Source organism: Nesoenas mayeri (genome assembly GCF_963082525.1).
Source record: "Nesoenas mayeri genome assembly, chromosome: 10".
NCBI lineage: Eukaryota > Metazoa > Chordata > Aves > Columbiformes > Columbidae > Nesoenas > Nesoenas mayeri.
This window is the reverse complement of record NC_137560.1, coordinates 24,556,979-24,578,475: the sequence shown is the minus strand read 5'-3', so window position 1 is coordinate 24,578,475 and position 21,497 is coordinate 24,556,979. Positions and strand designations below refer to the sequence as shown.

The 21,497-nt window shown below is 46.5% G+C and overlaps 1 protein-coding gene across 1 annotated transcript in view; it reads left to right on the top strand.

Annotated features, from left to right (window-relative positions):
- Positions 1-3,845: 3,845 nt before the first annotated feature.
- FGD5 (FYVE, RhoGEF and PH domain containing 5) overlaps positions 3,846-21,497 on the top strand; it is a gene marked incomplete at its 5' end in the record, with an annotated part of 78,473 nt that continues 60,821 nt past the window's right edge. The window contains 3 exons of the mRNA XM_080350196.1: positions 3,846-3,852; positions 4,095-4,298; positions 15,610-18,517. Coding sequence (XP_080206322.1) covers positions 3,846-3,852; positions 4,095-4,298; positions 15,610-18,517 — 3,119 coding nt within the window. The remainder of the gene's footprint in view (positions 3,853-4,094; positions 4,299-15,609; positions 18,518-21,497) is intronic.

Here is a 21,497-nt window from a genome sequence, read left to right as displayed (position 1 = left end):
CACATTTCCCTGTAATTTTATGTGCCATCCCAAGGAACGCATGTAGTTGTAACATGTATTCACTTTCTTCCATCCTGTTTTAGTAAATGATTTCTCTTTTTGTGACATGCAGCATCAGCTTACCCATGAATGATTTAAATGCCTGTGTACAATAAAGTTAAAGCAGATCCACGCCAACAGAACAGCCTTCCCCCCATACCTGAAGCCTTTCGGATGTGCCGGGCACCGTTCAGAGATAAACACGGGGGATCAGCAGCCCCTCCACGCTGGGGCTCTGCCGGGTCAGCAACAGGGGCGAGCGCTGTTCACCCACCGCTCCCTGCCCCGCGGCCGCCCGGGGGGCACTGCCAGCTAGAAATCACCCGGAAATACCAAAATAACGTGAATATGGGTCATTTCTCAGGCAACTAAGACCAGATGCATGTAAAGATTTATAAGGTTATGTTTTCTGAAACTGTCCTTATTAGGAAGTAGGAAGTTTAGTTCAAGGTCATTTTGGGGGGAAAAAGCCTCCCCTCCCAATGCTGTATTCTTAGTTGGGTGCCACTGACACCAAAACAGCAAAGAAACCCCTAAAACCCAAACCTATATACGTCAATGAGAAAGGGACAGCAGGGTGAAAGATCATGAAAAATGCCATGACATACAGTTTATAACGAAGCAGACCTCAACTTGGAGAACATCGCTATGCAATAGCAGGAACAGGCTTAAAATGACCATCAGGATGCCTAGGTGGTGCAGTATGATAAACAGTCACTAGCCTATATTACGAAAATGGAAAACAAGCCTACAACATGGCAGGTAACTCTGATCTAATAGGGCACTTGAGTACACTGAGTAGCCCTACTTCAAACAGATGCTTAGATTTAAGCATGTATTTAAAACATCTGTGGGATGGGGACCTGTAAGCCTAGAATGTTCACCTGAGTTTTAAAATTCATTAGACCTATTAAATGGATAGTTTGGCTATGTTTTGAATGAAATGCTTTGTTAAAAGTAATCTTATTATTAAAAACTAGTTGGAATTATCTAAAACCCATATGTTCCATTTATTTTAGTAACTGAGTAATGAAAATAGATGTGCTGATTTCAATTCTAGTCAATTAAGTCACGGATTATCCCTGAGGAAGATGGTTCCTCTGTGCTGACCTCTGCTGCTTCCAGGAGTGTTCTACGCAGCGTGGCCTCCACCCTTCAATGCTCTTCATTGCAGAAAATTCTAGCAGAAGTGGCTGCAGAAGTTTCCTATGACCCTTCAGCACCTCCTGAACTTGCATTCTCCTTCCCATCCTTGTAGCACAGACCATTCCCCACTATTTTTGAAAAGGGTTAGAGGACAAACTGACAAATTTAAAGTAGTTCTTCTAGGGTTCTTATTTGCATTTAGCTATAAAGCTTCTAAAGCTTTTCATCATTTCAGTACAGGAAATTATATCCTGGATTGTCTTTCAGAATGACGACAGACTGTAAGTCTTTTGCTTACTAAAGATACTTTTGATTTTTTTAAGATAATGATCACTGCACAAATGTTTGTTTCTTTTCCCTTACTGCACCCAAACTGTAGCTTAATTGCCCATGTAGCAGAGTCCTTGGGGCCCAAAACTAGCCTGAACTGCTCAAGAACACGTTCCTTGGTGAACAGCAGGTTATCCCGTAGCAGTGCGTGCGCTGCATTTTTAACCAACACAACCCAGTTCAGAGTGCACAGCGCCGGGTCTGGCGGAGCAGCGGGGGCGCTGGCTCCCGGAGCTGCCCTGGCCCCGGCGGAGGGACGGGCAGGCGGGAGCGGGGGAGACGCCTCACCCTCCCCAGAGCCGCTCCGGAACGCACCCCGGGCAACGCGGGCCCCAGGCCAGGCCCCGCGGGACCGGCACCTGTCCCCTTGTCCCGCAGCACTGGGTTCTGCTGGAGTGCTGAGCTGCTTTCACAGGAAACCGGGAGAGAAAAAAGCCATTCTGCTTCCAGGAAATTTTTCACAACCTGGTTGGCTGGATCGAAGCCTATGAAGTTTCACAGTTCTTTGCCCTACAGCAGACCAAAGAGGATTTTGAGAGAGACGCGCACTAAAAACAGCAGAGCAACTACAAGACCAACTGGTCTATTTGCAATTTCTTTTACAAAGGCTTTGTTTTGCTACTAACAGACTTAGCCAACGTGTGTCCGTTATGTAGCCAGGTACAAGAAAACTTTGCTACCTAGACTATGTTTTCTAGACTATTAGGAAAAAATCCCAAATTCTGCAGCCCACACTCTCTGTTCTTCTATGAAAACATGTTTCCTTCCTTCCTGCTGTCCCCTCCCCTTGTGCATTAGTATTCTGAAGCTGCTTAGCTAAAAAGTTATTCCCCTAGAAAACATGTTTAAGAAAATTTTACAAAATCAACTGTACTGTGCTTGATTTTTTTAACTTGTGCTTTTTTTTTCCATTGTGTCACATAAACTTTTTCCCCCACTTTGCAAGACTCTAAATCTGTATTCCTGAACCCGCTCCAGACAACACTTTCTATTGACCTAAGTTATTTATGTTGATTGACACAGACATCAATGCTGCGGGTGGCAAGAATAAATCAGGGACCAGTGCATGAAGACGGGAGAAGACCACATGCCCGCTGGCCATAGGTGGGCCAGGGAAACCCATTTCATTCCATGCCCCAGGGCACACACCAGGCACGTTATGCTGTGAGGGAATATACAGGTTTTTCCATCTCTTCATCATGTCTGTCAGAACAGTAACAAGCGAGTTGCTACTGTGAATTGATACATCTCCAAAACCATACAGCACTGCTAAGGCTTGCTTGGAGATGTAGTGATACAGCCAGGGTCCCTAGAGAACCAGAACCCCGCAATCCTGGACACCAGCCCCAGTGGCAGAGACTCAAGCCCACAGAAAGAAGGGTTTAATCCCGATTTCTCTCACTGCTTGCTTCCTCTCTTCTGAGGTCTGCGCACTGATGTGCAAGGTGCTCTGCACTCCACTGACAGTGAGAGCCTGGGCTACACTGCACAGCATCTGCCAGCAGGATGATGTTAGTTATCAGGTACTTTGCAAAAGCAGGACTAACGGCATCTAAAATGAAGTTGCTCTGGATAGTGTTAGCAATAGTCCTGATTTCTGTGGGATTCAAAGTGTCAAAGCAGGACCTGACTGCTTCACACACACGCCGGCCTCAACACCAGGCAGGTACAACGTGCTGCTCCTTCCTCTCCCCAACCTGCTGGAATGGCAGGGCTCTGGGATGTCCTGCCCTTCGCGGGGACAGCCCCTGACTCTGTAGCAACCCTTGGGAACAGCTCAGCCCTCCTGAGGCTTCTTTGCCAGGGAAGGGAACTTTGCAGAGTTGTTTTCTTGCACCAGCAGTACCTGCTCCACAGCGAAGGACAGCATGGCTCTGTCGTGCCCCCACTGAAGGATGCAACACACTCTTGTCTGGGGGTTAGTGCTGCTGCCAGCTTGAAAACATGCAGGAAAGGCCCAGCCACAGGATGCCTATGTTAACTTCGTTGAGTCGGGAGCTGCTTTGTGGGAGAGGGGAAAAGACAGCAGCCCGGAGCTGCCTGCAAATGCTCTGAGCAAGCGTGGTTTGTGCGCAAGGGCCGCCCGGTGCTTCCCTGCGCTCAGACACCGCTTCCAGCAGCAGGTGCTGTCGGCTCCGCAGGGATGCTCCGGGGCCGCGAAAAACGCCCGGGTGCGGGGCGGGGCTGGGCCGGGGGCTTCCCCGAGCCTCCCTCCTTGGGGGTTCCTAAGAGGGGATGAGCGTTTCCCGCGGAGGAATGGAGCAGGGAGGGGGGGTGAACGCACTGGAGAGGATGGATGGAGGAGGGGAAAGCATGGAGAGGAGAGAAGGATGGACGGTAGGAAAAGGATGAAGATGGGGAAACAAATGGAAGGGATGAAGGGGGAAAGGATGGATGGAGGAGGTGGCAGGAGGGATGGGGGATGGAGGATATATGGAGGGAGGGGAGAAGGCGGGAGGGGGCAAGGCAGGAGGAGAACCAAGGAAGGTGCAGAGGGGGGAGCAAGGGCGGTGGACAAGGAGCGGGGGACGAACGAGAGGGAACCCGCTGCGCCTTTAAATGTTCGCGCCCTTGGGCAGCCGCGCTGCGTTCCCCGGCCCCGCGGGAGCCAGCGGGCTCGTCCGCGGCGGGGGCTGCCCGGTGCCCCGCCCGGCCCAGCGCCGCCGGCCGAGCGGGGCCCCGGCCGCCGCCACCGCCCCCCGACGGGCCGCACGGGCTGGGCGGAGGCGCCGCGCTGACCGCCCCCGAGCCGGCACCGCCGCCCGCCCAGCCCGCCGCGCCGGGTGCGGCTGCCCCGCCTGCGCTCCCGTGCCCCCGGAGGGGCTGCAGGGCCGGGCTCGCCCGCGAGGGGCGAAGGCGGCGGCGGCCCCCCGGGACCATGCTCTGAGCGCCCGGGGCAGCCAGCGAGCAAAGTTGGGTGGAAGATGAACACGGCCGGTAAGTGCGCGGGTCCTGCGGGACGGCTCTCCACCTCCAGACATCTTTCGCCCGGGGCCCGCAGCCTCCGTCCCTCGGGCCGGCACACCCCACCTGCGGGGCCGACACCCCGGGGACGGCAACCCCGTCCGGGCGCTGTCCCTCCGGGGCTTGCGCTCCCCGTCCCGTCCCGGCATCCGCCCTCCGGGGCCGGCGGCCCCCGGGGCTGGCACCCCTCCTCCGGCCACCCTCGGTCCAGGGCTGGCGCTCCCCGCCCCGCAGCCCCGCGGGCGCTGAGCGGCTCCCGGGGGCTGTGCGGCCCCGCCGGGACCAGGGGAAGCAGCAAGGGCGGGCGAGGCAGGGCGGTCCGGGACACCCCGACCGGCAGATCGGGAGGGCTGACCCGCTGAAGGACGCGGCTCTGCACCCGCTCTTCCCGCGGACACATTTAACCCCTCACAAAGCCCCTAGGAAACGTGCTGTGACTTTCTTTCTGAAAGGTAATGCTTTTTTTGCAGAATTTTCTCTCTAAGGCAAACCCAAACCTTTCCTCCTTCCGTTAACTTCCCAGAATTTTCCCTTGATGGCGACTGAGAAGGTGAAAGAGACAGAATGAGAAGGGAACAGATAATTAAAGACAAGATATTCAACAATTAAACACTAAAAGAAGTCACTGGAAAATTGGGGCAAACTTTAAATTCTCCCCAACATTTTCTGATTTTCAGGGATGATGCATATGCAAAAAAAAAAATGTAACGATCTAGGAAACAATTATTACTAACTCTGGAGTTGTTTAGAAAAATCTACTGCTGCATCTATAATTAAAGAGGAAGAGAAACAGTCCTTTTGTGTTAGCCCTAAAATTTCCCCCTCCTTGTTCCACGAGGTGAACATTGCTGGGCACCTCACTTGCACGGGTACATCCTGAAGCCCAGACATTTCACTGCTAGATACCCTGCCCCACAACTGTCATGTGTTGGGAAACTGTGAATCATTGTTTGCCAAAGCACTGGAACATAGGATTGGAAAGGATCTTTTAGGTCAAACCCTGCTGTTGTATCAGCATGTTGTACCACTCCTCTGAATTTAAAGCAAAAGGTTCTCTTTCCCCTCGGAACAGGGAAGTGAGACACTCTCCTACCCGAGAGGTGGGGACATTTCCATTCTATTTTCTGATCCTGTCTGGACCGGACTCTGTCCCTCCCAGGCAACAACCTCATTTGGAAGTTAAGTAAGCCAGCCAAAAATTGCTTTAGCTCTGATGCTCCAAGCTCTCTTTCTTCATCTCTGTTATCTAAAACAGACCAGCTCTAATCTGATCCTGTTGTCAGTGGAAGTGCAGCGTAAGGAATATCAGATGTATCCATTTGTAAAGACTTAAACGTTATTTGTGGTTTTTGGGGGGAGGTGGGGTGTGGGACTATCTTCATTACCAAAAGCAGTACCCATTGTTACAGAACACAAGGTCATATTACTCCTTCTATTAATTCATCAAATTATATCTTAAACCAAAGCCTTTTACACAGCTTGCCTGCTAGTCTTCTCACAAAACTGAGAACCTCTTGCCTTTGCTAGTTCTCCTAGTTTCCAGACCAGATTCATTGCCATTTATTCTTGTGATTACATTGTCCTTTTGCTTAAAAATAGTTCTTTTCCTCCTCTGGTGTTTACCTCCAGGTTGTATTTATAGAGTGCTCATATCCCTTCCCAGCCTTTGTTTTGTACATTCACACAATGCAAGGAATGTCTCTCCCATCAGTGCAGAGCAGAACTTCCTACCGAATCAGGAGAGGGGGATTCAGAGCAGCACAGCCAGGGACCAGCGTTAGCGATCTCTGTGTTGCAGTAAGTGATGCACAGCACCGAGAATCAGTCGGATGTGCAGGCTGATATGGCAGCCTTGATCCCACAGAAGTCGGAATAATGACAGGCAGAAAACAGGAAGGGAGATATGGATTATCCTCAGAGATGTGGAACTGATATGAAAGAGGGAACGATCCCCCCAGGGGCACAGGAAGTCTGTGCTAAGAGACAAGACATCTCCCAGCCCCGCACACGGACCTCCAGCCCCAAGCGCTGAAATGACGCTGCCCATAGAACAATGTATATGTCAGACTCCAGATCGTGTAGAGGTGTAAGCAGATGATATATTCTTTAAGCTGCTACTGAAAGTGATACAAGAAAAGCTGCCATAGGTACCTGTCAGAGAATTTAAACCAACATTTTTTAGGAAGCAATATATGAAACAACACGTGAATATAAACTGCCTGCTGCAGTGTGAACTTCCTGTTGTGAAATCACAGCAAAACCAGAAACATCACAAACACTTTAGTTACATTAAAAAAAAAAGATACGTCAGTAGTTTAGAACCAAGATTATTTAATTGTCATGTGTATGTGATTTTTCACAGTCAGGCCCCCAGCCCTACCAAGACTTGTACATACAGTCTGCTAGAGACAGGGAAAATGCTGCAGAATTTTCAGGATCAAGATATTTTGGTGTTTGAATTAATCATTTTCAGATTACGTTGCCTTTAGGCTTTTCTCCTTCCCCAGCAGTGTTTCTCTGTGGGATGTTACGCTGTTGTATTTTATTTACAGATGACTGCAATGAAGTTGTGTAGTAAGAGAACTTTGTAAGCTATTGATCTGATATCCCAGAGTCACAATGCATTGATCTAATCACAGCGATGGATTCCAGTAACTGTACAGAACAGCATTTTATTTCTGCAGCGTGGGATGTGCTCTGACAGCCCAGCTGTTATTGTTTCAGCTAAGATTTGTAAGACGAAATTCCCATGGGATAGTTACTACTGACTATGGGTCTGTCTTCACATCAGTGGAGCCTTCTTGCTATATAGAGGACTTTAGCTCACACATTTGAAGAATATACACTGATAAAAGAGGGCAGATGTTCTTCAAAAGTACCAGACTTATGCAGAAGCTGAAATACCATTTTCATAAATGTCTGAGGCATTTAGGAGCCAACGACCTGCTGGCTGTGAACAGTACCACAGATCAAGTGCCTAATGCCCCAGTTCTCAGAAGACAAGTAGCTAATTCCTGTTCAAGTCCAAGCGGGAGCTGATACTCAAACGTGGACTGAGGTCCCATGTGAAAGGGAGATTTGCACTCCTACATCATTAGAAATCCTAGTCTAAATACCTTTTCCATTTCAAGTGACTCCCATGCAACTCTGTTTTCATTCCTTACACGACTTTTGTCATTTCAAACTTTTCTCCAGCAGCGTGAATAAGTGATGCATTCACATGCTATAAAACAAACAGAACTACTTTTGCAGTGCACGTTGCAAAATTAACGACAACTTGGTTATTTACAGTATATCCTGGGGTCCTACCAGTGACAGCACTGGTGCTTTATGAGTTGAACCCCTCAACAGGATTCCACTTTCCTTGTAAATCACGGTACCTCATCTGTTCAATCTCCAACACACTGAAGCAGGTTACAGAACTTATGCTGGGTACTTAATTCAGAATGACATTAAAATGGCTTATCTACATAGGCAGCTTATACACACCCTCAGTGCCTGGCTTCGACAGCTGGCAGAATTGTAATTACAGGTTGGAACCTACAGCTTTCTGTACTGGAAATGTAATAAATGAGTTTTGAGACTCTGTGCTTGGCTGCCATACATTCCTGGCAGCATTACCGTAGTGATGGATGCCCACGTTCTGGCCAGGCCCAAACCCAGCGTTCATCCATCCAGAAGAGCTGTTCCTTTCACGTAGAGCCAAGCTCCATGTGCTATTTTGATACCAAGCTCTGTCTACCATTCTCTCAGAACAATTTCTTCTCTAAGGAGTAAGCAGCACAGTCAAAATATAAAGCCATGTATTGGACAGACGCGGGTACCGAATTTCTTCTCTGTCCCGCTTTGTAAGAACTTGGTGTTGTTCTGGTAGCTGGGCTGTGTAAAGGTCTCCCCGTGCCTGGTCAGCGCAGTCACGCCGGTCCCACGAGGCTCTGGGCTAGTGCAGCACACGTGGCTTTTGTCACCACTGCGAGCTCTGCGACACGTGCTCACGCTCTGAGGGGACAGGGAGCGCGAGCACCCTGGCTGCTGTATTCGGGCAGGTGCTTTGTTGGTTCATAAACAGGAATGCTACCCTGAAATAACTTTTATCTCTCCTGGTCCAAATAATTTTTATGTCTGTAATAGCGTTTCAGCAAGTGACACGTAAGTGAATTTCTGTATTTACTGCTATTCTTAAGGTTGCTTATTTGCATTTCCTCAACAGTAGGACTTCGCTTGCTTCAAATGGGGAATTTGATCCCAGTCCTTGGAAGAAGTTACAGATTTACTTGATAAAGGCAACTGTATAGATGCAAAGACATACACTGATGATGTCTGTGTGGTATTTTAGAAGCGCAATCTGATTTAAGAGAAAAGCATTTATATGAGAGAAATAACGTCTGGGTTAATTAGACTAAGGAGTACTGGCAGTAGCGCATCTCTGTAGTAGGTACCCGTAACATTATCAGATGGTGGTATGTGTAGGGCTGGCACCAGAATTATGTTGATACTGTCCGACATTTTCTTTGGTAGAAAAGCAAAAAGAAAAGTTTCAGATTACAAAGTTCACTTGCTGATGTAAAGATTGGTGAAAGGATAATTACAGAAGTAGGTGGGGAAGTTATATGAACTGATCTGGATCATTAAGTTGGATACATTCAAACTACACTCAATGCGCATTATAAAGCTATCAGTTTAGAGACAACGAACATGCAACACGGCCTTGGGAACAATTTAGAGGTTATAATGGGCAAGTCCACACGATCCAGTAACAAGCTAATGGAGCAGTGGGAACTGGGTCTGAACAAGTACTGAACTCTGCAGACAGCATCATCAGTACTCACTGAGGAATTCTTCCCATAGGGCTGCCTCACGTATTTTGTAGGGGCTATCGGAAAAGGCTCCGAAAAAATCCAAAAGAAAAAACTTCAGGAAAGGCGAAATTGTCCAACTACAAAGATGTAATGAGTTAATTTGCTCAGTTTACCAAAAAGAATGTACTAAGACATAGCTGTAGGTAAGTATACGTATCCCCTAGAGAAATACCAAATAATAAAAGGGTCTTTAACCCAGTGGAAGAAACAATAACAGATACTGGAGATAAAAGCTGGAGATAGAAGCCAGGCAGCACTAACTGGAAATAAGGGCTTTCTTTTAAAAATGAGCAATTCATTACGGGACTAAGATAAGGAAGTTAGTAAGGTATATAGTCCACTTTTTGCTGACTTCAGACCAAAGCCTTCTACAAGATAAGCTTTACTTCAACGTGGCTGAGTGAAGCGATACAGCTCCTGATCAGAGCTGAACAACACTCTGTGATGCCCTTGTCTGTATATTCTCCCTCTACCTCCTGCTTCTCAGGCAATTTCCATCTGTGGATTGCTTCCTGGGCTGAAGCTGTGACAGACAGGACTTGGGTGAACTGGCTTCTACTGGCTTTCTAGGTTTGGTGAAGTTCCATCCCACTGTTGCAGTGTGGTCCCTCCACCTGCACTGTCACTTCCACCCAAAAGCTCTGCAGATCCCTGAACATCTCATTTTAATGTGTCTGAGTTCAATTAATGCCAAATGCATGGAAAAAAAACACAGGTCCACAAAAGTTTTTTGATCAGAAAAAGCTACTTTCATCATCTTAAGAGATGCCTGAACTGGACTGTAGCACCAGCCAAGGCTGGCACTAAGTAACTGCACCGCGGAGCTACGTCATTTCCTTGGCCACCATCAGAGAGCATGGGCCTGGGACACGTCTACAAATATCCCTCCAAATGTGAAACCTCAGTGTTTCATTTGGTCTTCACCCCAAAACCAGCTGCTTGATGATGGGGTAGTGGTGTTGGTAGATATGGTCTCTTTTATGTCCTAATTAAGTCGTAGGGTAATTCCTAGATCTGGAGAACATTGGAAAGCGGGTAGTTGCAGTGTTTCAGGCAACGTACCACTACAAGACGTTCCTTGTTTCAAAGAAACACCTGCACAGGGAAGGCTGTACGGGTTGATTACCATCCCAGGAGGGCTGCCAGGCTCGCGGCTCAGAAACGTGGAGGAGGGGAATGCAGTTCGGGTGGGCGGCAGCGGCTGGAGGCGGCTGTGCTGAGGAAGGCGGGCAGGGCGCGGAAGCCCCGTCCTTGTCAGCACAAGGAAGCTTCGAACAATAAGGGGAGGAGCAGGCTAAAGAAATTCCTATTCCCCAAGAGTATCCTTTTAAGCACAAGGTGGGTGTGTCTCCCTCCCACATAAAACACATCCCAAAATAAACACGCACACTTATTTGTGAACATACACATTCCTTGTGGTGCAGTGTTGTTTTGTGTCCATATAGAAGTTACAGCCAGAACCTTTCAAGTGGCTCAGACAGCAAAGGAAGCAGAAACTGAAGCAAAATGAAATTGTCCTGATAAAAGGCAAACAGTGGTGCTTTGTTTTCACTAATTGTTTGGGTTACTTTTTAAACAAACACTTGTACTGCTCCCACTGCCTCCCCCACCCAAAAAGTGCAAGGAGCCTGGTGAAAGGCAAGAGCAACACCCAGAACGTTAGGAAAAGACTTCCCAAGTAACCAGCGGTGACCAGCAGCTGGCACAAGTGGGTAAAAGCAGGACCTCACAATGCCTATTTTTACTATGCTATTAGGTTGGTGCAAAAGTAATCGCGGTTTTGGACTGTGAGTTTTAAATCATAATAACTAGGCTCAAACACATCTTTATTAATCAAAATAGAAACCATTACAATCAACACAGTTTTGCCAATCAGAAGTAAGACTCTTTACTCCTGTAGTGTAGAAATCCATGCTTTGGGATTCGACAAACTCCTGGAAAGCAGTTTCTGCATCCTGTTGTTTGTGGAAGCGTTTTTCCTGCAAAGAGTTGTCGAGATGCTTGAAGAAGGCAGTCGGCTGGTGAGAGGTCAGAGGAATATGGCAGATGAGGCAAAACTTGGTAGCCCAATTTATACAACTTCTGAAGCATTCGCTGTGCGACGCGTGGTCGGGTTTTGTCGTGGAGAAGAAGGGGGCCCTTTCTGTTGACCGATGCTGGCTACAGGTGATGCAGTTTCTGGTACATCTCATAGATTTGCTGAGCATACTTCTCAGATGTGATGGTTTCGCTGGGATTCAGAAAGCTGTAGCGGATCCGACTGGCAGCAGAGCACCAAACAGTGACTATGACCTTTTTTTGGTGCACGTCTGGCTTTGGGAAGTGCTTTGGAGGTTCTTCTCGGTCCAGCCACTGAGATGGTCATCACTGGTTGTCATATAAAATCCACTTTTCGTTGCACATCACAATCCAATCGAGAAATGTTTCATTGTTGCATAGAATAAAAGATGACACTTATCCACTTATCCAGCTTTTTCACCTTTCCCATTTGCTTCAAATGCCAAATGACCATAGAATGTTTGATGTTCAGTTTTTCCGGCAACTTCTGGTGCAGTTGTAAGAGGATCAGCCTGGATGACTGCTCTCAAGTGGTTGTTGTCACCTTCTGACGGCGGCCACCGCGCTCATCTTCAAGGCTCTCATCTCTTTTGTGAAACTTGTTGACCCACCACTGCGCTGTACATTCGTTAGCAGTTCCTGGGCCAAACGTGTTGCTGATGTTGTGAGTTGTCTCTGCTGCTTTATGACCCATTTTGTACTTGAATAAATTTGCTTTTTGTTTGACATCATTTCCATAGTCTAAAATAAATATAAACAGCAAGTACTAAGTCATTAATAAAAAACAAAGCAAGAAAAGTGCGTTAAAAGCATGTATCACATCACCATGTTTAAGAATGCATTTCAATATCAAATGGCAAATTTCAACAATGCGAAAACCACAATTCCTTTTGCACCAACTTAATACGAACAGGGTCCATTACCATAAGTTCTCTTCCACTAGCAGTGTTACTGAAGGCAGCAGAAGGGAAAACTCAAGATGACTTGGATTCCTTTTCTGTAGGAAGCTGTCACTGGAGAGAAAGTGGTTAACTGTGTTTAAACTATATTTTTTTAAGTGGATGTCTGCATAAAGGAAATGAGTTCATTACCTTACTTTATTTTCAATTCGTTTATAAGACAAAGCTTGGGAGATCCTGGTATTCTCTGCAGTCCAGTCCTTTTCTCGTTACTCAGTGTGTCCGTACAGACGCTCCGTCTGACAAGAACAAGGATGAGAATGTCCTAGCCCAGGGACGGACATGTGTCCCGCAGCTGGACAGGCCTTCCTAGGAAAAGCCAGACACCGTGGGAGCGATCTAATACCTCCAAAGGGGTATTTCTTCCTTGAAGTTAGTCCTAAAAATGCCTCGCCATAGTGGTAAGGGGTCCATTGCTGATTTCTGGTAGGAATGGTGTAAGGACTTAGTTGTAGCTAATAAAAATGTCATGCATTTTACTACCAGAAAGTTGGTTTAGGATGTTCAGCTGTTGCAGTAGCAGATTTAAAATTCTGAAAGGTAGATCTGGCTGGGAAGCCAGACTTAGGAGGTGCTCAACCCACCGCTATTCCCTCCCCAATTATTAACTGGCAACTGTTTTCAGCCTTCAACTTCCGCAGACCTGCCGCTGGCAGCAACCAAAGCAACGCTACTTCAGCAACGGGAAAGGGTTGGGCACATGTTTCTGAAATAATCTGGAGGGAAAGGTTAGCTACCCATTCTGTGATTTCAGTAGGAGTGCAGAATCATAGAATGTCCTGAGCTGGAGGGACCCACAGGATCATGGAGTCCAACTGCTGTCCCTGCACAGGACACCCACAGGTCACCCCGTGTGTCTGAGGACGCTGTCCAGTCTCTTCTTGAACACTGTCGGGTTGGGGCCGTGACCCCTCCCTGGGAGCCTGTTCAGTGTCCAGCACCTCTGGGGAAGAACCTTTTCCTCCTGTCCCACTGACCCTCCCTGGCACATCTCCTGCCGTTCCCTGGGATCCTGTCGCTGGTCTCTGAAGAGAAGAGTCTGGCGCCTGCGCCTCCTCCCTTGTGAGGAAGCTGCAGCTGCGCTGAGGTCTCCTCTCTCCTCCAGGCCGAACGTGATCAGCCCGTAACAGACAGAGGCCGCGCGCAGCGACGCTGCGTAGGGAGCACACGCGGCCACGCTGGAGACCAGGGAACACGCAGCTCCCGCTCCCTCCTTTTCCACAAGCTGCTCTGAGCCTCCTACACGCAAAGCTGGATCAGGTAACAGCCCAGATACAGAATAATTCTTCATCAGTATTAAGCACCTGATTAGAACAGACTTTTCACTCCTGGGCTAAGCTGAGATCACTGACTTCAGTTTTTAACTTAGAAGAAAACTCTCTGGTGTCTCATAATTCTAGAAAGGCTGTTTTCTGACTATATCAGAATGCCAAACTGTCAGTATCTTTGTGCGTATTGGAAGAAATCTCCAATCTCCCAGAGTCTAACCAAACAAATATGCCAGTATTAGTTCAATACAAATTACTCCAGTACTCAAGTACCATAACACCAAGTATCAGAACAATCAGAGAAACATTTTAAAGCACTCTGCATTCAGTATTACTTTATTCCCAGGATGGTGCACAGCTGAATTTTAATTGTCTTCCCTTCCAGACATCAAAACTCTGCATTCCAAAATACTCAAAATATGCCAGCATGGCAGCTATGCTTCCTGAAAGCTACACCATGATTTAGGACAGGATTTCGCATAGGAACCATGTCCCTAATGGCGTCTTTTGAGATGCTGTTCCCTTTTTTCCTGTGTAGGGTATGAAGATTCTGCACAAAGAATTGCTCCCGCCTCTCTCATGGTGAAAGTTTGTCCTGTGCTTTTCCTTACAATGGAGAGCTCCTCTTTTCCCAACAGAAAGTGTTAATTAAAGTTATAAAAAGAATTAGAGATTTCCAACTGATTAACCATGTAATTACCTATTGATGGCCAGGAAACATTAGTAAGAGCAAACTCCTTCTCTTTACTTACTACCATCTGTAAACATTTGGTGCGTTGGCTTCTCACACCACATATTTAATGACATCTAAAAATCTCATGAGGGAGGATCCCTATTGTTTCCTATTTATGCAGCCTTACAGCTTTTCATTTATTTATTTAAAGAATAGTAATTGCAGGACCAAGGCAGTTGGAAATGGCTGTGGCATGTAAACTGCATTGTGAGTAAAATGCCCATATATGACTTGATTAATCTAGCTTCAATCTAGTTTATTGTGAATCTGCTCAAATTCCTCTACACGCGTGTCAGCACTTCCACTGTAAGTAGCCTAGAGACCCCAACTAGCATTATTTTACAATTCACTTTCTTAAATCATATTCTGATGTTCCGAGAAGACTGTACCTGCAAGGGGTCCTGGCATTTACAGGAGGATGAAGGATCTTTCAACTAAAGAAAGGACCGAAGAAGCTGTACACTGAAAACTGAACTTCAGTTTGTTTACACCAGTAGCTCTCATCATGTTTTGGGTTGAAGTATTCTGCTCAGTGCATTACAGCTCAGCTGCATCATCAGTGTAAAGTATTAGCCAAGCTTTCAGCAAATCATCCTATCTCTCATGATTACATTGACAAACAAAATGTAACTCTGTATTCTGTTACCATGGTGATGGCAGCGGGAAGACCGTGTGTCTGGGCACCAGGCATTCAGTTAGACTTTACCAGTTCACGTTCAATGTTGTTCAAAGCCAAAATCCTGCAGACTACCTACTGAAATTAAAATAATTGCCTCTAAGTGTTTGTATGTACTGTGCTATAGTTGAACAGCTACTATGGCTGAAAGGCATTTCTTTCATTACAGAGAAACACTTTAGCACCATTGAATCAAAGAGTTCACACTGAATCTCAGAGCAAACATTTCTGGGGCAGGATCAGACAGTCTCTGCTGTCATTAGGACCCGTGAGTGTGGGAGGTGTCACCACCGCGGGTCTGTGTGACACCCCCCGGCTCTGCAGCTGAACATCCTCCTCTCCCCCCAGGTGTGATAAGTCTGCACCGAGTTCAGTTCAGTTCTGACCTTAAGCCCGGAACAGCCCAAGCGCACACGCTTTGTTCCTTCGGTGCTCTCTTCAGAGCTGAGCTCCTACTGGCTGGACTCTTCCTGCATTACAAGTCACTGGTGTAAGATAAAGTCTACTGTAGGATAAATTCTGATGGCTTTAATAAGAAACCAGCATGACTAACATAGCTTTTCTCTCTTTTCTCCAGAAATCACAAAGCCACCACTAGCACCGAAACCAAAGATTACTGGTCATCATTCTCCAGTAGCTGTCTCCAAATTTTCTCCCTCACTGCCCAGGGCTGATATTCTTCATAACCCCAACTCTATGTCTAGGGGTCCCAAACCACCTATTGCTCCCAAGCCAAAATTCTCATCTGACACTGAGTGCAAATCCAGTGTTTATACCAACAATAGCTTAAATAAATGCTCAAATGGGAAACTGGTATGTCTTGATGGAGAGCTGTATGAAGGAAATCAATGCAATGCTGACTGCCCAGAATCTGAGGCAGATAATGAATACATTGTAGTTCCTGATGCTCAGCTGACCAGCAAAGACTGTAATGACTTGGAATGTGAGCATGATCAAAACCTAGACTCCTCTGTGGAAAATGAAGTCTCAGAACCTCCAGAAGAGATAGAGAAGGAAGAGGCTAACGTTGCTAATGCTGAGGATACTGGTAATCAAGAAGTCACCCAAGATGAGCATCACAACTCTTCAGATATTGCTGAACCAATGGAACCAGACTCTTCAGAGTCAACCACAGACTGTGACCAGTCCAAAGCACTTTGTGAGGAGTCCTCAGATACCCCTGATGAGGACAGTGATGCTTCCAAGAATGTAGATGAGGATGTTGTAGGCCATCGTGGTGAAAGCAAAAACAAGGAGGAAACTTCTAACAACCTGGAACTGGTTAAGAACAAAAGTGATTGTAAGACTGACAGTGATAACATTTTGAATAGAGATAATGAAGTAATGGGTGATATCTGTCAAGATTCCATTGTAATGCCACTACCCACAGATGAATCAATCCCAGACTGTGGGAACACAGGGCAGCAGGAGGAGGAACTGCCTGAGACTTCAGAAAAGGGAGATGGGTGTCTAGCAGATGATGGCAACCACAGCGTGCATGCAGAGCTTGATCTGAACATGGAAGGGGAATTAGAAAGTAGTGACTGTGCAAGCCCTGATATGTTGCCTGATGAGACCAGTGAAGAAACAGCTGCTGGCTTAGAACTGCGTGAAGATGAACCCACTCCTGAAAATGGTTCAGGAGAGTCCATTCATCAAGCAGTAGCTGAAGAGGAGAAAGCGGAACTAGAGGAGCACAATAATACAAACATGGGAAACGCCAGTGATGGCTGCCAGATCTCGGAGGGGAGTGGTGAGGAGACAGGGGTAGCCTGTGAAGCAAGCCAAGACTCCGGGAAAAGGGAGGAAGAAACTGTGCATGCAGAGAATACGGATGATGGCTGTCAGATTGCTCCTCGTGAGAATGAATGTAGTGAGGAACTACCCACCGAACAGTCACATGAGACTCTTCAAACAGAAGGGACTTCTCTGGATGAAGATGGTGTGATCTCCGGTAGTCCACCCAGCAGTCCAGGGATGGAACCAGAGCTGGAAGATGCGACTGTTGAAGAGCACAGTGAAGGTACTGTGGAAACCTCTACGTCACATGAGCTGCAACTTGAAGACAACGAGGTGGAAGCAAACAGCCTCAGCAAAAGCCTCCCAAGTCCACCTCCACAGACCCCACTTGAGGAAGAGTTAGAAGTCTGTGAGCATGACAATATGAATGTAGAATGTGAGACCAAACATATCCTGCACAAAAGTCAAGCAGTCCCTGAAGTGGTCATTGTGCCTGAAGAATCAGAGGAAAGAGAAATCAGCAGTGATTCCCTAGATGACCCTTATGTGCTTCCCGCAGAGAATGAAATTGCTCACGATGGGCAGACTGATTTAGGAGCTGATCACAGTACAAGGGATGAATTAGGCACGGATGGGGAAAACAACTTGCTGCCCATTGATCGTAAAAGCATTGTTACTAGAACACGGTCACTCTCTGGGAAAATGCCGGGCTATGTTCCAGAAACAGTTCCTGAAGAAACTGGACCTGAAACTGATTTACCATCTTGTCGCAATGGCTCCGGGACAGAAGATTTAAAACCAGCAGAAGCCAATAGGGCATTACCAACCAAGTCGAGACGTTTCATTTTATATCCTCGATCTTATTCTGTTGAAGGGAGAGAGATGCCAGTCTCTGTTTACAGAGAAAGTGATGGCTGTATCCTGGATGATGGTAGAATAAGAAAGACAGAAGACAACTTGTCTTTGCCTTGTGTCAATGGTTCCTCAGGTAGTTTTTCCCAGAGAAATCTTCTTTCGTCATGTGGCATATCTACTCCATCCTCAGCTGTTGATATACCACCTCCTTTTGAACTTGCCTACATCACCAAAAAGCCGATCACTAAAAGTTCCCCTTCACTTTTGATAGAGAATGACTCACCTGATAAGTATTCCAAGAAAAAGAAATCTTCCTTTAAGAGGTTCCTCACTCTAAAATTCAAGAAGAAAACTGAAAGTAAAGTCCATGTAGATGTTAATGTTTCTTCTTCAAGGTCCTCATCAGAGTCTAGCTATCATGGGCCTCCAAGGCTGACAGAGCTGGACAGGAGGAGCCTAAGTAGCTCACCTCAACTAAAATCACATGTGGGGAAGCTCCGTGCATCTGAGTCTCCTTCAGCCATTCTTTTCTACAAGGATGGTAAAAGAAAAGGAACACCCAAGTCCTTCAGCAGGACTGTGTCAAGGGTGGAGTCCTTTGAGGACCGGTCCAGACCTCCTTTCATGCCACTCCCATTAACAAAACCTCGGTCCATCTCTTTTCCAAATGCTGACACGTCTGACTACGAGAACATTCCTGCTATGAGCTCTGACTATGAAAACATACAAATCCCTCCTCGAAGACCCACGAGAGCAGGAACGTTTACGGAGTTTTTTGAAGACCCCAGCAGGGCGTTATCTGCTGCTAATGAGAACGACGGCTACGTGGATATGAGCAGCTTCACCGGCTTTGAGAACAAGCAGCAAGCCACGGACCAGGAAACAGAAAGGTACTGTAATAAATTACTGTGTAAGACCTGCTAGCCTTGGCCAGCCAGGCCTCCCCTGCCCGCTGTCCCAGGCAGATCCTGCTGCCTGCCTTACGCCCCTCAGGAAAGGCTGGAAGAATACCAGATAAGCCTTTATCAGTGAAAAAAAGAGACACTAAATTAACCCTTTACCATGTAAATGTGCGCTAGCAAGTCCAGGGGATCTGAATGCTATGATTTACAGATACAAACCAAAGAACATTTAAAATACTTGGCTTCTCCAATGGATCTCATTGTTGTGTCTGGGCGGGCAGGGAGAGGTTGCTCTGTTCTTTAGAAAGAAAGTTTTCTGAGGACTGAAAAGAGACCCTATTTGCACGAAGGGGTCCTGCTTCATTTTCTCCTTCCTCTCAATTCCTCAAAGCCACGGTATATATATATGATTCATCTTTCAAATTACATCAGTTAAGAAAATCCCAAATCATAAACTAATCAGACTAAACAATTAATTTTTAAAGTTGCTTAAAGCCTAGTATTATGACCCTTTGACAGACCTGATGATTTATAAATTAATTAGATAGCTCTGTCTGAAATAATATGCATTGCTAACATTAAGAACAATCTTTCATCCCATTGCATTAGATTATTTGCTAACGAGAAAATGTCCTTTTCATAGTTACAAAGGAGAAATGCACTCAAGACCTTTGCATTTGAATCTGCTGTCAGATTATAGCATATCATCAGTGGAGATGTAAATAAGAAGAGCGTTTTCCATTAAGTTAATGCTAAACAGTTTATGTGAAAACAAGGTGCAAAGCAAATGAACGAAAAGGAATGTCTTTGATGTAGTTGTATTTTGTCAGACCTTTGTGAAAAAGACAAGCATCTTAAAAAGGTTTTCATGTCCATTTTCATCCATCATTCTCCTTCTAAAAATTTAATACTCCTTTCTTTGCAACTATTTTTTTCTGGTCTTCTCCCCTGTCACTGTGAATGGAACAAACCATCCCACTTTCGGTATTTCAGACTTGGGCAGTAAAAGAACTTTTCTTTTAACACCTCTGAAAGAGTCTTGCAAGCCATTTTTAAGATGGGAATGAAGTACAATGCTTTGTCTTTCTGAGAGAGGCCAGAACGGGTGAATCAGGGCAGGTGGGGGCGGTGAGTCAGACATGGGGAGACAGACTGTATGGATGCTCAGGCTGCGGACCCGACCGTGCGCGGGGCTGGGACACAGGCCTGTGGTTTGGCTCCTGCAGGGCTGGGATCCTGCGGCGCTGGCGCTGGGACACGGTGGCACAGAGGGTGGCACAGAGGGTGGCACAGAGGGTGGCACAGAGGGTGGCACACGCAGCCATGTCCCCAGCACGGTGCCCAGCGGCAGCAGGGCCTGACAGCCTGTCAGTCGCGTCTCGCGCCCCGCACGCTGACGTGGGCTCTTGGGCAAGCTGGCCAGTTCTTTGTGTCCACGAAACGCCACCCATTTTAGGTAGTTCTTAAAGAACCAAGTTAAAAATATTAAAACTACGTCAATTGCTGTGACTTGGGCCCATTTATGAACTTCCTGTGGAAGCCTGTTGTTTCAAGGGGAGAGCCAATCCAAACTGCTTCAGGAAGTCTCAAGGTCAAGGCGTGAACGTAATTTTTGAGTCTGCTGCTTGTTGTGCATGTAGTTTTGCGGTTGGGGGAGAAATGAAGGCTCCTGAACAAGCTCTTTATCAAGAGAGCTGGGGTGGAAGGGAAGAGCATCGGGCAGACAGCAATACACGTACATTGCTGCTAAGATAGCTGTTATTTGTGTGTTTGTCAGGATGTTTTGGACAGACGCCTGAAAAGGTTGGATGAAATATAAATGGTTAATACATATCCAGTGGTGTAACATACTTGGAGAAACTGTGTATGGTCTTGTTGTAGAGCAAAGCAAATTGTATATGTACATGACCCATTTACACACGCATACATGATAGATGGACACGGATGTTTTATTTCCTGCTAAAGCAGTTCTGCCTAGAATATCCCTCAATGGATTTAAGCTTTCTAATACAAACACCTATCAACCACAGCTCTACCACAGCCACACAGGAATAAAAATTACTTTGAACTCCAGCCTGCTCTTACCCTGAGGCTTATTTCAGCCATTTGAGAGTACAAGTGTGTAGATTATACCCTTGCAATACGTGAGACTGGAGCTTCTGAACTTTTCCTCAGTGCATTCACCTGCAGAGCACTGGTATTTAGCATCTGATGAGAACTTGTGCAATTGCTACATTTTTGGATGAATGACCAAGTACAACTCTCTTATTACATTTCAGAAAACAGAATGACAGAGTGCTAGAAAAAATTATAATAATCTGAGAACCTCCAGTACTGTGTGTGACCGGGGAGACGCAGGGCAGGAGGGGCTCGCAGCAACTGACAGGCGAGAAGATTCACTGTTTAATCTTCTTGCTTAAAAGGAAGGATCATGTGGAGCAGGTTTAAACCAATAATTTCTAATTAGAAGCAATCACGTTTATAGAAAAAGTCCAATAACTGTAGTGTTCTATGAAATATATCTTAACTTAGAATTACCGTTGCCAAAATAGAACTGGGAGTATTGCCCCCTGAAGGGCGGTTATTGTGTATCCCCAAAATTTAGCTATCTGGTATTAATAATTAAACTCTGATCTGGGTGTATGACAATATAGATCATCATTACCCTTCTGCACAGCGTAGAAATAATGAGATATAAGTGGAACTGGGCAAAATTGCCCATATCTTTCCCTAGTCCACACAGCCTGAATCAGACTCGATTTTCATTTGCTTCTGAAAAGTCCCTTCCTAGCCCCTTCTCTCTGAAGGGCCGCACGACGAAGTGCAAAGCACCAGAAACCAACTGCTCAGGCTGAAAGCAAAGGGCAGCTGTGCCCAGCTGTGGGACAGCGCGCTGTACCCCGTGGCACCACCTTCTCCCCAAACAGCGCCAAGTCAGCCGTTTCACCAAAGCTACTGGCTAAACTTC